The sequence below is a fragment of the Puntigrus tetrazona genome, chromosome 3 (assembly GCF_018831695.1).
Source record: "Puntigrus tetrazona isolate hp1 chromosome 3, ASM1883169v1, whole genome shotgun sequence".
NCBI classification, from domain to species: Eukaryota; Metazoa; Chordata; class Actinopteri; order Cypriniformes; family Cyprinidae; genus Puntigrus; species Puntigrus tetrazona.
Window position 1 is genome coordinate 11117529 of NC_056701.1, and position 16378 is coordinate 11133906.

At 38.9% G+C, this 16378-nt stretch overlaps 1 protein-coding gene across 1 annotated transcript in view; it reads right to left on the reverse strand.

Annotated features, from left to right (window-relative positions):
• Positions 1-14814, reverse strand: part of syt3 (synaptotagmin III) — a 39169-nt gene extending 24355 nt beyond the window's left edge. The window contains exons 1-3 of the mRNA XM_043235825.1: positions 14606-14814; positions 6458-6808; positions 5931-6318 (exon numbers count right to left, since the gene is read on the reverse strand). Of these exons, the coding sequence (XP_043091760.1) occupies positions 5931-6078 (148 nt within the window). The 5' untranslated portion in view covers positions 6079-6318; positions 6458-6808; positions 14606-14814. The remainder of the gene's footprint in view (positions 1-5930; positions 6319-6457; positions 6809-14605) is intronic.
• Positions 14815-16378: the final 1564 nt, after the last annotated feature.

A 16378-nucleotide genomic window follows, 5' to 3' on the forward strand; every position in this document is an offset into this window, starting at 1 on the left:
TTCCTTTCCGTCATGCCGTCTTTCTCAGTTTTTGTTCCACCATCTTTGCTTCTGCTCCCAACTAGTCTGTTTTCCTCCACGCATGGTTCACACATTCGCAGGTCTCCAAAGAACCAGTCTGGGCTGGACAAAAGTCAGAATTGGCTCCCTTTCAATTTGCAATTTAGAATTTTAATTGATTTGGCCACGTCTCACAGGATGCTGGAATGGAAATGAAACTGGAATAACAGGAAGAGAAATTCTTTGGACTGCAAGCAGTCATAAAACAGAGAAGATTTCAGTAATCCAACATAAAATGGGAAGGAAGAACAAATGTCAAAATCTGAATCAAGAGGCTTGGCTCTACTTTGGAAGCCTTTGGTAAAATTAGCATATTGTGAAAATTGTGTTCTCACACCATGCTTCACAACCATGCTTCACAACATGAGTGCATTGTCTAATAAATTCACTTAGAAATAAATATATAAAAGGTTAAATAAATTAGGTAATTTTTTATATACAAAAATGTAATATGTTTTTTTTTCTGTTTCAACCTATTAATGTATGCTTGACAGCATTAATACCCTTCAGCAACAGCGCACATGGGTCATACTATGAGCAAACAATTATTAAAATTTCATTCCTGAAACCTTGGCATGACTACATACGCACACATCTGGAAAGACATCATGCTTTCCATCCTCATCTAACACCACCTTCATCATTTGTCTCCTTTGCCTCTCCTGTGCCCTCCTCCTCCTTTCTCCCCCTCCATCTTACTCCTCTCCTTTCACCCCTCTCATCCTCCCTCTTGCTGTTTTCCTTCTTCCTTTCTCTGTACTTTCTGTCTCTCTTTGGTGAATAATTCATCAGTCTCTGTATGTCATTAATCACTACTTGTTCAAAGATATGATCAGAGAGAGAGACAGAGGGAGGAGAGAAGGGACTGATCTGTCAGCTTGAAGAACAAGACGCAGATAGAGAGAGTGAGAAAAAGGTAAATAGGAGGAGAAAACGGAAGAGAGTGGGACAGGAAAGGAGATCAGAGATATTAATGGAGGAAAGAGGGAAATAGAGAAAGAAGGGAGACAGGGGAAGGAAGGACGATTGCGATGAAGTAGTCTGTCACATGCAAGTCACTGTGTATGTAAAGGATTAAAAATGTATTAAATAATCGTGATAAATAATAGATTTCATTATAAATTCTAAATACAGCCATTTTAAATATTCAAAATTTAAAAGACTTAATGTGTCAACATTAACTAATAATAACTGCATAAGAATAACTATGTTAAAATTGTGATAATATTTCTGTTGCATCAATTCTAACAGTAGTACCTGTCAAATGTTGGATGCACTCTATTCGGGTTCATTAGCTACAAGACGTTCATTTTAGTGAAACGTGAACAATAGGAGAATTATGAATTGCTGAAGCAAGGCTATTTTAAAACAGCCTCAAGTTTCAAAGCTATAAAGGGAAGATTATTTATATGCTACTTAAAAATGTAGACAGCTGTTGTTTCTCCCCAGACCTGGAGTGTTAGGTGGGCCACAATTTTTGTTTTACTGTGGCCCACCAGCTGAAAACATTTAAGATAAAGGATGGAGAAAGTCCTAAACATGTTTTCCAGCAGGTCATAAATCGTTCGCTGGTTGAAGCAGGCTGGTCATGAGCTGCTTTACTACCGACCATGATCCAAGAATCAACATGACCACTTTGACACTGGAAATGAGCAGCTTGGGCCAGAAAATGACGACTTTAGACCAGTTAGAAACCACCTAAAACATATTCACTACTTTCTCCATCCTTTATCACAGTGGCTCTCAAACTCTGTAACTTTACTTGGTGGACAGCAGTAAAACAAAAACTCCAGGTCTGGGGATAAACAACAGCCGCCTACATTTTTAAGTAGTATATAAATTATTTCCAGTTTGTATTTTTGAACTTGAGGCTGTATTGAAACAGCCTCTCTTCTAGCGAACCATAATTTTTCCACTGTTCATATTTCATAGAAACGAATCGAACACTACAGAAGTCAGACGAAAGAACTGCTAGATGCCAGTTTTAAGTGGATTTTCCAGCAAGGAGCTGACAGAGAGGAGGAATGAAAAGGAAAAATACAACAACGAGGACCTATCAAAGGAAAAAGGGAGATGGGGAAAGGGGGAGGGGCCGGGAAGGAGCTAACAGATTAGTGTACATGTTGAAGCAGACACATCGGCTGACTGGTCAAGATAACACATTCACTCCACACGTCGAAGGTGAGGTAAGAGAGAGATAGCGGCAGAGAGGGGTTAATAAAGTCCGCAAGCGTTCCCCTGTGAGAAAAACAGACCCGGAAAAAAAGTGGACAGTGATGGAGAGAGAGCGAGCGAGCGAGCGGGAAGGATGGCTGGTGCGGGAGAGGTGGGACTGCAGGAATGAAAGATGTGGAGCCAAACAAACGGACACTGATGGAGAGAGAACTAAACACGGGAGGGGTTTGGGATTAGAAAGGTTAATGTATTGATCTGCTTGCAAAGAAAAAAGACTGTTCGAAAGCAGTATATCTGGGGAGGGAGTTTGATCTACAAACTCTGGGTTGGCAGAACCAGGAGGATCGGCGCTCTGCCCCGTTGCTAAGCTTTCATTTCATCTTGTCTCATAGACTTTTCTACTCCATCACCACTTCCTGAAGAGAGATGGGTAGGGTTGCACCAGCCCTTTACAGAGTCTTAACTGTGTGCTTAATTTGGTTGCATCATTTCTTCTTAAAGCAAGAGCAGCTAGTAATTTGCAAGCTGTCCTTGCAGGAATGTGCGGTTACATAATATGACATTTATTTTTATCTATCCAGTAAGCCTTCAAATTTTTAAGTCAAAGTAATCTTGAATTGAATTTTATTGCTAATGACAAATTACATGTTTCTTAAGTTTTAAAAATATACAAAGACATGACATATATTGCATAATGCATACTGAAATATTTTTAATAAATATTCACAAAATATATATTAAACAGCAAATCTTATTATATTAGATACTTTTTAAATGCCAGGTTGTTTAGTAAATAAGTACCAATTCTGTATTTAATTGATCAAAAACAGTAATACTATGAAATATTATTTCAAAAAGTAATATATTCCTGTGATGACCAAGCTAATTTATTTTCAGCAGCCATTACTTCAGTGTCACTTGATTCTTTAGAAATCACTCTAATACCATGATTTGTTGCTCAAGCATTTTTATCAATGATGAAATCAGTTGTGCTGCTTAATATTTGTGGAAACTACGCAATTATAAAAACAGCTCAAATTTTAATAGTGACTTATGGTGATCAGTTCTTGCTCAAAAGAGCAGTTACTAGTTACCAATACAATTTTTGTTTCACTCACTCTCATGTTGTTCTAAACCTGTATGAGTTTCATTCTTCTGCTGAACACAAAATCATTTATTTTGATCAATTATCAGTTGAAGGTAGTCACTGACATTTTTTTCATGCTACCTATCAGCAACTGTTTGGTTACTCATAACCATTAACATTAAAATATGTCCTTTTGTGTTCATGAGAAGAAAGAAAATCATATGAGTTTGAAACAAATGGAGGGTGAATAAATAAAAATAAATACAGAATTGTAACTTCTTTTTTAACTTCTAATTTGAACTTGCTGAACTATACCTTTAATAAAAGTATTTTAAAAATCCTACTGTCCCTGAACTTTTGAACATTTTTCCTGTGCAGCACATATTTAGTAGTAAATCATTCGCTAGAAGTATTTAGCACTCCTTTATGCTACAATTAGCTTACGCATGAAACACATTTTTGGTTTTACTCCATCAGCAAATATAAGCATTCACACGATTTCATTCTAGCTGTGACTTAACACCCTGCAGTAAGACGAGGAATCAAATGTGAGAGTGACTTTTGGGTTTTATCCTGAGCGTGCTAATATATACCCTCTAATATAAAATAGAGAGTGGCAAAATGTCTTCGGATAAAGACGCAAATCCAAATCGAAATGTTCAATCCTGTAAGCGGTAAGTGACCATGGCTTATACAGAGACCCTGGGTTAAAAATAGTCTGTTTCACCTTGTTACACTATGCTTGACAGCATGACTACCCTTCAGCTGTAGTGCACATATGGGCCATACTGTGAGTACAGAAGAGTTTAAAGAGCCTAAGGCAGCTTCCCTCAGTTTCCCACTAATTAATACTACGGTAAGCTGCCCGTCCTGCTCAGCTATGCATGTCACTATTTTGCAATGCATTCAGAAAAACAACATCATGAACCACGTTTCCCTTAGCTACGTTAATGCTTTCTAGCTTTTGATCACAGGTGTCAGATGTTTTCTTCGGCAGACGGTTTTGTATGTCTTTGACTTGAATTGCTCACTTTGCTTACATAAGTGAGAGTCTGACTATCATTCACACAATCGACTTAAAATCATGTAAATAAAAATAAAGTTGCCAGCCACTAACATGCCTTTTTTATGCTATTTTTATGCTGAGTGATAATTTCCCACTAGTGTTGAACTGGAAATTTGGTATAGTATCGCTATTTATATTACTTCTCCTTGGACAAATTGCTTGTGTTGTAAGTTGCTTTTGGCTAAAAGCCTCTGCTAAGTGAATAAATGTAAAATGTAAATGTAATTTCAGACACTGCATATCTCTCATGATTCAAAATGCAGGATTCAATCCAGCACCGCCCTAATAACTAACAACCAACAATTAGTCATTATGTCAAAACCTGTTAATGCAAGCAAATGTCCAGAATTCATTTGAAATGGTGGTATTTATTGGAATAAACATGTGCAAAACATCTTGAAACCATTTTAACATTTTTGGTTTTGGTTTTCACTCACAGCTGAAACTGTTTAAACGAAATTGTTTAAAAGCAAAAAGCATTCATCCAAAAATTAAAATTCTCTTATAATTTATTCATCATCTTGTTTTTCTAAACCTGTGTGATTTTTTCTTCAGCAGAATATTTTTAAATATTTTAAAGGTGTCCATGCAAAGACTGTAAGAGTGAGTAACTTCAGCTGATTTTTAATTGTGTGGACACAAGCATGGGGACATTATTCATGTTTTTCCATTGGTATCCACTGAAGAAATGAAGACAAACAGGTTTGCAACTAATTAAAACATTTTCATTTTGGGTGAACTATTCCTTCAAGAAATAAAGCTAATGATTAGCTTTAACTGGCAGCCTCAACCATTTTGGTGATTGTTGGGCATTTGAAGACCCTAGGAAGGAAAGCCTACGCAGCTTCATTTCTTCTCCTTCTTTTCACAAGGAGCTCAGTGCCATTTCAATTACCTGCGGTTGTGCCATTTCATATTAAAGAAAATGCAAGTCCAATTCCATTTCAATCACTGGGCACTTGGGAATTTAAACAATAATGACTAAATCTGTAAACAGGACAGTCTCACTCTGAACACAGCATCCAGCCATAACACCTGTGGTGGGCACGGTGTGAATACAAATAAAAACAGCCAGGCGCAATTACATGAACGAGCAGCTTTGACCAGTGAGGCTCTTTTCTGGTCTCATGACTCAGTGAGAAAATTACCCTTTTAGGCCATTTGTCAGGTGCAAGTCAATATTTTGGTTACAAGTAGGACATAAATCATAGCAATTGATGCTTTGAATGGGCCTTAAAGTGATAGTTCAGCCAAAAATGAAAATTCTGTCATCATGTACGACTCACCCTCCTGTCATTCCAAACCTGTAAGAAACGCCAGAAGACTTATGGACCACTTTCATTATGCTTTTGTGCACATTTTGTAGTTTAAAAGCTCTGGAGAATTCATTGCTATAGACAAGAGAGCTACTGGCACAATAGCTCCTTCTGTGTTCAAAATAAGTCATCGTATTGGTTTGAAACAACACGAAGTGAGCAAACGACGAGAGAATACTAATTTTTGGAGCAACTATACTTTTACCAGGTTGTGGTGTGCTCTTACCTGTGTTCAGCTGTCTGTTCGGTCCTCTCATCATGTAGCTGAACTCTTGACAGCTGGCGCTCTGGCTCAGGCCTCCAGACCGGAAGCACAGTTCCTCCACCAGCACCAACGCCTTCTTACAAAGGTCGTCTTCCCAGTCCCCCGACATCCTCCAATCCGCATCGCACACCCACCCCACACTCAACCAATCGCGCCTGAGCGGAGAGGGTGTGTTTGTCCACTTTCTGCCGATTCAAATAACACAGGCTCTCGTTTCGGATTGCGAAGGACAAGGTTTCGACAAGGAGCCGAGACGGTCTCTTTATGACCGTTAATTGAAAGCTTTAATGGTTGCTAAACCCATTGGTAAGTGTGCCACAATCACTCTTTTCAATAACAACATAGGCTCCTGGGGAAAAAAAAAAAACAGGAGAGAGGGAAAAAGAATAAATGAGAGCAAGGGAGGAGAAGACAAAGCATGCATTTATTATGTTAAATCAATTATTGAATTGAATGTGCTTAGTTCGCGAGATGTTTTTTGCACTTACTTTTTATAAAGGATGACAATGACATCCCTGAGTCCTTGTCATGGTGAAGAAGGTTGAAACCAATTCACATAAATGATAAGAATGTGCTCAACGGATAAACAGCGAGACTATATTTAGGTCTGTTGTTCAGAAAGCATACCCTAGATTTTGTGGGCTATTACTCTCAGTTAAATCATCAGTCAGGGAAGAGGAAAGTGTTTGCAGGCTCAGTCCTTTAAGCAGCATCAGGGCAGGAGTGAATTTGAGATGTATGGTCTATTTCCACTGGGTTTGTTTTTCCATTCAAGCTTTACTGTTCATTGTGGTCCATGGCTGTATTTCTGGAATGTTCTACAGGAGCTCTGAAACTGCCTGAAAAGAGAGGAAGAGAGGGAGAGTGTGTGTGAGGGAGAGAAAACGAGGCACACGTCATTAAAAAAACTGCTGTAAAATTATGGTTAAATTATAAAGGCTACCCGCTGAGCTCGCAGAGCTCAATAGCATGCAGAGAAGATCCAATCATTATGGATATCTGTTTCTTCTCAAAGACAAACAGCTCTCCTTGTACAGTGTATCTCAGGAACGAGGATGTGGTCAACCACAAAACAAGTTTATCTTGTAAGCTGTTGTTGCATGATACTGTGAAGATTAAAGGTGACATGTAATTTCGATGCTAAACTTGTAATGTTAATTTGAGCTGCCTGACACATCAGCTCAACCAGTGGTGTGAGGTTTGGGTGGGGCTATGTGTTTGATGAAATAAATTCAGTAATTTTTTTTTTCCACAAATCTATTTGGTATCTTTAAAGCTGAAGTCTGTAATTTCTGAACCACTAGTGTTACTAAAACTGTATAAATAAGTCATGTTTACAGACCATTGGTCTGAATGATAGCCTGACCCAAAACTCATACCATTGTATGTGGAAACAGAATGACATAATAATATCTGTTTATAAATATTAAACTGAGATTGCTTTTTATAATTATTATACTGCTTCCGAATAAGTATTGCAGATGAAACATTTTGCATTTTGTATTGCAGATGAAACTGTTTTAAATTTCGGGGCCATCGATTTATCTCTCCTTTTAGAAAATATTATGAAATATTAATAAAATGCATGTTTAAGCTTTCTCATAGCTCACCACGTTTGTGAAACCATGCCATAACGTATAGTTTAATCATGTGTCGGCAAAGCTGAATTTTCAGCAACCGTTACTTTTTAAAGGGACAGTTCACCCCAAAATGAAAATTCGGTCATTAAGTACTCATCCTCATGTCGTTCCAAACTCATTAGACCTTTTAAGATATTTTTGATGCAATCAGAATTCCCAGATTTACATCTTCTGCCATTTTAGACAGCATCACGATGCACACGGAGCGTTCCCCCGAACGTAAACAACGCTGAATAAGTCAAATAGTCATAAGTACTCTCCAAAATGACGAAACGCACAACTCAGGGGAGAAGAAAGGTTAAATAAATTATTTTAGTTTTCTTTGTGTTTTGTTTTCTTTTTGTTTTCTTCGCGTAGTGTCACAGAACTGAAATTGAGCCACTTATGTTACATGGACTGTTTTACCAATGCATATACTATGTTTCTGGAACGTTTCAATTGTGTTGCTATCTATGGAGGATCAGATAGCCCCCCAATTTCTTAATTTGTGTTCCGAAGATGACCAAAAACCTTGGAACGACATGAGGGTGAGTAATTAGTGACAGAATTTTCTTTATGGGTTGAACTTACCCTTTAATTTTAAGCCATTATTATTGTTTTGTTTTGTTTTACTGACACTGATCTTTTGAGCAGTAGTAAAAAGTACGCTTGTCAAAAAGAACAGCTATAGAAAAATAAATCAAAGAAAGCATTTTAACATTGTAGTTCAGCAGACACACTTCACCTTTAGGTTAACACTATGCTAACAGGGTGCAATGCAACAAGTTTCTAGTGACAGGCAATTTGTCTGTCCATACCAAATGTGAAAATGGGGCATGACACAACACAACCACACAACACAGAACAGTTCTCACACTCACAGCACATGGCAGACAAAGAGCACAGTAAACTAAGAAAACAAACCTGTTTTTTTTCATGCTTGTGAATGGGCAAACTTTGAACCCTCATGTAGAGGATAAAAGCACTTAAGGTTCACGTTAAGTAGACCAATATTCACAGCATTTTATTACATAAACACCACTGCACTAGACATAGTTCATCAATTTGTAATTCCAAGAAGCTTTTCGTTAATGGATTAGAATAAAGGTCAGATCTACACTAAGGAGTACAGCTACCAGCACTTTTTCCATAAAGAGTTCTTTAATGCAGTGTTATTATAAACATTTTTTCTGTCTGGTCTACAACGATCAAAATTTTAACGATTTCTGAATTACAAAGAGCTTAAAATACACGTTACAAATCTGTGTTTTCACAAATCAGACAGCACTGAGAAAAAATGTTGTAGAGATTCCTCTGCTAAGGGACCGTGTATGTATTATTTGTCAGTATGAGCTTCTATATCTATGAGATCTCTCAGTATTCTTCCTTTGTTCTGTGCTCATTCTGTCTCACAAAACCAGGTCAAAGCTCCACCTTTCATTTCCCTACTCTTTCGCTCCATGTCTGTGTTTCTCTCCTTCCCTCATCCCCTCTCTGCGTCAGCTAAAACGGTGCATGCCCAGAAAAGGTGTGCAAATCTATCAACATGCGAATCGATTCAACGATCGTCTGCTTTCATCGGAGAGTTTTTTCAAGCCGGAGAAACCCCTTAAGAAGTCTGATCTGGTTCTCTCTCTGACGAGGCACCTCCTCTTATTGAGTGGATCGTCCATCTATCATTCTGATAGACTATTCTTTCATGCTTTTTAGTTCTGTAAAATGTCATTGGTCTTTCATCGTAAGGTGGATGGTTTCTCTCCAGCTAGCTGCGTCTTTTCTACCCGTCTCTGATCCATCAATCAATCAGTCAAAGCCTTAAGTACAGCTATATGTCATTCGGGGCAGGACTCGGGTCAAGATGCTCACTCACACACTCATTCAAACCTTCTTTTGGAGTTGCCTAATCAGTGTGCCCAAGCAGTCCATCAGTCCAGAGCGTCATCTAAAGGAAACCCAAACAGATTGAGGTCCATTTATCTGTCTATCTCAGATCTTTGGTCCATTGTAAAAATGAGCCTCAGATTAGCTCATAAAAAACACTTCCCCCAAAAAACCCTTGCTTGCTCTCCTCACCACAGTTCAGCCTGTAAATCTGTCTCAGTTTGAACTAAAAATGCTGCATATCTCAATCTGAAAGATGGCCGTCTGGCAGCGAACTACACTGTCACTGTCCAGAAATGCCAGGTCGATTCAGAACGAAGTTAGAGAGGAACTGAGAGGGAAAGCGGGTGAAAGAAAGAGGCAATGAAAAAGAAAGTCGGTGCAAGACATAAACTATAAGACTTGAGAAGAAAAAGAAGACAGAAGGGCATATAGCATGTGGCCTCGGAGTGCAGGAAAAAGCATCTTGATGCAACTGTAAATGTCTAGAGGACGGGCATTTACAAGTGATATGCTGAAATAAAACTACACTGACCCTCGGGGACATTATGGGCTGTGCGTCTGGAAAAAAAAGCCGGAATAGAATAACGTGGTGGTAAAATCCATGCAAGTGACACTGACATGAAACACACGGACAACAGAACATAAAACCGGTCTCAGACATTCCATTGACTGCAGACCAGGTCTCAATCAATATCTTCAGGAAAAGCAATACCCCACAACAGGGACCTCAGCAACCTGTATGGTCACTGTCCAATCACACGCAAGCCAGACGGGATTGCCACAGTCCAATCATGTCAAAAAGGCCACAAAAGCCCCTGTCCAATCACACACTAGAGATGAAAACCTATAATAAAACGCAATAATTAGCCTATATGGATATGTAGACGAACACAAACAACCAGAAAGGTCAGTGTTGCCCGGTGACATCCATCAATACGAACATAATTGCATTGCCATTACATACGGAAACATTTGAAGGTTGCAGCTCTGTTTGGTGTCTAGACGATCCTCAAAACACCCAGACGTCCAATTTCAACCGGAAAGCAGAAAGACTAGATCAGGTCGCTGTGTCATTGAATGACAGGACAACAGTAAGCGAATCCAAAACAGAAGAGATGATTGTCAGATGGGCTTTTGACAATGACAGAAAATAAAAATAAAATCAATATCAATATTTTAGATTACAACTAAAAAACATTTAAAAATGTTTGCACATTCTGTTTAATTAATGAATGCAACCAGCTTATCACAAAAATCATCACATCATAACTTATTATATTTTTCTAATAAATACTTTATTTAAAAATAATTAATCAAAATAAAAAAATGACATTAAAGTCACTTTTTTTTTTGTTTACATTTTCTAGTACTTAAATAATAATTACAATGATAAAGTGCAAATTTGGATTAGCTTCTTTGTTGATCGCCAATCATTTAATCTCTTTTTTTGACTATCAATCAATAAATCCTTGTAAAACACAGCAAGTGTAATAAAGGTCACAGGCACAGAGGTGCAGCTTTAATTTTAAAGCTTAGTGTCCTCTTAAAATGGCATAGAGATCATCATTTCATGTTTATATCAATTCGGACGTGACTAAAAGCGATGATGTCCGAGTGGATGAATCTTTTAAATGGTAATTAGTCTGTCTATTTCCACCAGTTTGATCCATTCAAGCGGATTTGCAGATGTTTTGGCGGGCATGAGCTAGCGTAACAAATGAGGCCGTCCTACAATACAGCGAATCCTAATAACCTCTAAATAACTGAAGCCAGCACTCACAAATGTGTTTTGTCATAAGGCAAGTTACCGACAATGATAATGTTGCTGACTGTTCATACATAAGACACCTGGCATTCACTACATCGTCAGGTGTCTTAAGTCGAGATCTGTCAGAAGGGCTGTCCGGCAACACCATAGATCAGCAGCAGTCGCTCAGGTCACTGCCCGTTCCTACAGCACAGAGCAGATGGGTCTGAGCTTCCGTCCTCGGGCCTGAGGTGAAATTATTTAAGCCAAAGAAGAATGATGCAACTGGTTTTGTCCCCCAGGCAACGTCCACTGCCCTATTTAAGTTGACTGGTTTGTAGGCTAATGGTTGAGTTGCTGTAAAGTCTGCAAAAGATGACAAATCTCAACATGCCTGGAAGCAGGGTCTTCCATTCTGCTCGCAAAGAATCAGGCATAAGATCCGCATGATCATTGATTATATGCACTCAATATCACTCAAACCATCACATGAAGCTAAATTTTAAAGAGGATGCAAACTGATAAAACTTTATAGCTAATAAAATATATCTCCCCTTTTTGTTTGGCAGTTATTATTACGGCTCTTTGAGCCATTCTCCAGTCTCAAATCATGTGTTTGAATATACAGATATATAAATGTTTTAGTTGCTGTGCAATGTAAATCAGAGGTGTCATTGGATGCTAACATCCCATATATATATATATATATATATATATATATATATATATATATATATATATATATATATATATATATATATATATATATATATACATTAAACAAACCAAGCAAATAATATTCTCTTCTGAGGCTATACATTCTAACCCTTCTAACAAATCCCTTAAGTATATAAAGTGATGTATATGTTTATTGTATGTTTTGGCCTTAAAGCACAATTGAGATCAACTGAGAATAACAAATGTACATTTTAGATAAATACGAGATACACTGCACATTCCAAGCAATTGTTGTTTCCACAATCGCCAACCTCCTTTTGAAGTTTTCCTGTCTTTCCTCTTTCCTCAATGGAAACCTTCCTCACAACTTTCCTTATTCCCCTGAAATTGATAGATGTGACTGAGACTAATTGTAAAAGAAAAATGATGGCTAATCCTTTTCTTCTCTACTGAGGCAATGAATTTGAACACTTCTATTGACAAGGGATGTAAATCCATTAAGTATAACCAATAGGATATTAGAGTAATTTCTTAATGAAGTCGTTGTGGTTTTTCTTTCTCTCCTTCTTTTTACATTCCCTTTCTTTCTCACATTCACTGTATCACCTCCATGCCTGTGGTCTTATCTGCAATGTCATCGGGAGTCTAATCTGCTTTTGTTTTCTGTAAGGCTGTTGCTTTTTTTTTTTTTTTTTTTTTTTTTTTAAACCTGTCGGAAGATAACAGTAATTTTCTTTACCCCTCTGGCATCAAAGCAAAATGTTTCCAGACTTCCTGCAAAGTGGGAATGAATGAATAAATGATAACAGCGCTGTTTTAGTAGACTCGTGTAGCAATTTCTCTTCATCTGCCTCCCTTCCTCCAAAAGCCATCGCTCTCTTGCTATTCTAACCCTTCCTACCTTTTTTCTTGACCTGGTACCATTCTGCTCCCTGATCTCATGCACTTGAAGAGGAAACCAGGTTAAGCGGCCTTCAGCGCGGTCACAACCTCTTATTACGAACACTGCGTCATCTCATCGTCTTGCTCATAGCTGCCACGATACTGCGAGTTCCTGGACACTTTCTCCCCTCGTCTCCGGTGTCCGGCCAACTCACTGGCCTCTAAACACACATCAAAACTGCCCTGCCAAAGGCTGCTGTCATTTACACAAAACCGGACCTCTGCCGCTGGCCAAAGACAGGGGTGATATTACATATCGCTGTAAAAAAGATACTTTGGGCCTTTGCGGCTTGTGGCTGCAAGCTGAGGTAGCGTAGAGCATGTAGCAACATTATTTTTGCCGTCTGAGAGGAGTTTTAGGGAGCCGATGTCATACACCTATAGGGCGGCACACAAACAAAGCCTAAACCTAGTTATTTTAGGCAATATAGAAATCCTGGCCAGAAAGCATCCGGGGAAAACGGCTCTTATAGTCACCCTAGTCAAACCTGTACAAAAGGGTGGGAAACGGATTTTGCGAGTGAAAGTCTGCTTCAAGTTACCCTCAGGCCCCGATGGAATCTGCAGGCTTTTTTCGGCGAGGATTTTAGGAAATTGTGTGGAAAATGTGATAAGCACTAGCTGAAAGCGTAATCAAATTAGCCCAAGTAATTAATAAACAAACACGCAAGGGAGGTGGGACGGTTCTGGAATTATGTGAATGACAAGCGTCCCAGTTCCGAGGAAATCTGCGGATTTCACGTGGGCCTGGTTTTCCCCTCCCATCCTCTCTCTCCTCTCCTCCGCTCCGCTGTCCAGGCCCTCAGAGTATCTAAATTATCTATAACATCACAGAGGAAAACACAGGCAAAAGAAAGAGCAGCGAGCGATGCGAGGAACCCTGGGATACTGGTGACGCTGTGTGCCAGCCCTTAAGATTCAGCTCCCACACAGATAGAGCGTAGAGGGAAGCTCTCAGCAGCCCGACAGCCAGGCAACGTCATCACCCGCTCCGTCACATTGTGGGGGGAATTAATCGCCCCCTCATATGGCTTTTACCAGTGCCGTTATATGCTGTCAGTGAGCGAAGGAGAGGATTCCTGTGACGGTTCCATATGGATGTATTAATATTTGCATAATTATGGTCCTGTGCCTGATAGAAGCCCATGTAAGCCTGCCTTTGAAGACTGTGGGGAGGGGTGGGGTTTGGAGGGGAAGGAACACTGATAAGGGGTTGAAGAGGAGAGAAGCAGCCTCGTATGTACATTTCACATCCTTTCCTCTTGAATTTCACATGCATATGCAGATTAAGCATGTAGAGCAGGAAATATGGAAGTTAAGAACAGAATTACATAAGTGACAGAGTCTAAGTGACTGATAATCCCTCTATACATTGTTGCACACACATATATGCACGTCTGAAAATGCGAGGTCACGATGCTCAGCACATATTCATGCATGGTTTTGCAGTAGATAAATGAAGATCACTGAAGCAGCTGAGAGGCTTTTGCACGACGATACCGGACAGACGTGCAGACCTTTACAACACGGGCGCAAAAATAGACAGATATTTTATGGATAACCTGAACACAACCATCCGTATAGAGTCTGTGCCGTTTCAAGCAATGCAGATCTCGAACGAAACGACTGTCTACAGCATATCCACACTCTCTCCCCCGAGCTCACATTCATCCCAATATTAATTTTCTCATGCGACGCGTTACAACAGCAACATCATAACATCCGCCCCGCACACCCAAAGACAGATAAAGGCTGAAATACCGCACCTGGGACAGACGGATGCCAAAGGGTAGACCGAGAGGGACAGAGGAGGTGTCTCTCCGCTCCCCTCTTCCTCCTCTCTTTCTGTGTTTTCGCCTGTCTTCACAGCCTCGTTTTTTTCTCTCTATTTCACTCTCTGCCCTCCCTCCCTTCTCCCTCCTTCGCCTTGTGCACGGAATACTAAACGAGACTCGTCTCCGCTCATGGGCTCCAGCGCGCGTGCAGTGCTAAACACATACTGATGTATAGAGAGAGAGAGAGAGAGAGAGAGAGAGAGAGAGAGAGAGAGAGAGAGAGAGAGAGAGAGAGAGAGAGAGAGAACACTGGGCGGAGGGGTGAGATCTTCCCTACTTGTAAAAGTTATTATTTTTCATACAATTATACAGGTTTCAACAAGGTCTTCAAACGCTTCAGTAAACATACAATTAGAATATGAGGTGCAGAATTTGACTGATCTGCATTCAACAAAATAATAATTCAAAATTTCGTTCACTAGTTCTTTTAAGCAGTTAAATCGCTTAGCCTGTAGGTGGCAATATCAGTCTTTTGTGTGTGTGTGTGTGTGTGTGTGTGTGTGTTATGAGCAAGTCACTCACTGAATGGTTCACTCAACCGATTCATTTACAATCTAAGCAAAGCATATTAGAATATGGTTCTACAAATCTACTAAGAGGCTCCAGAAGGAATGTTTAACCATTGTAAGTAATTTCTCAACACATCATCAAACTGTCGTTTAATTATGCAATAGAATAAAGACATAATAATCATGCTTTTCCGTAATGCCCTCATGCTTCAAAACAAACAAACAAACAAACAAAAACAGTAGAAGCCATCACAGAATTCGTAGCCTAATTAGTTATAATGGTAAATGTATTGGTTTTAATGGAAACTGAAATGGCCCCTGTGGGTCTAATAATTTGCTATCTTCTATTGGTGGCTTGTTATGTTTGTAATGGTATTTGTAGTGGAAACCAACTGAATTTCTGTGATGGTTTCTATTTTTAGTTGTCTGATTGATTTTCAGCAGGGTGTCATTATGTATTTTAATTGAGTGTGGGCATTAGTAATAATTTCATACAATTCTTACACCCCTTCTCTTCACATTGTGAAAAAGATTAATGGACATAGCAAATCAAATGGATGAAATACCCCCTGCTCAGCCTGTCAGATGTTTAGTGTCAACAAACAAATCTCAATTCATTAACTTATTGAAGGCAGAAAATCAGTCAAGCACTGGAGAAGAAAAAAAAAGATTAAAAATAGGAGTGACTGCGTGACGGCAATTGGGTCGCTCAAAATATTCGATTAGATACACCACTAGTCAGTGCATCTACTTTCATGTGTCGACATTTTGGTCTGATTCTAGTTCAATAGAAAACCACACAACAAGTAAGCAGTTTGCATAACTGTAAAACACAAAATGTGTTGTAGTGCTTTATTTTAAAAGACTGGTCTGGCCCTCCAAAACTGCAACATATTAGTAGATATCTAAAATATTTTTTTCCCTTTAAAGTAGTCAATCCAATGAAAGTCACTGTATAATTGATGCACTGATATAAGATTATCCTGTCAGTCTAATTACATAATACCCCTGTATTATATAAATTAGACTGACAGGCTAATCTCCTATATTTGGACCCATTAACTACAACAATTCCTATGTAATTATTTCAGATGGGATGAAAAAAAAATGCAATTATTAATACATACAATTTATAGCCAAGGGCACTTTTGTGATCAGATCAAAAGTAGTTTAGGTAACCTGAGCGTATGCAAAT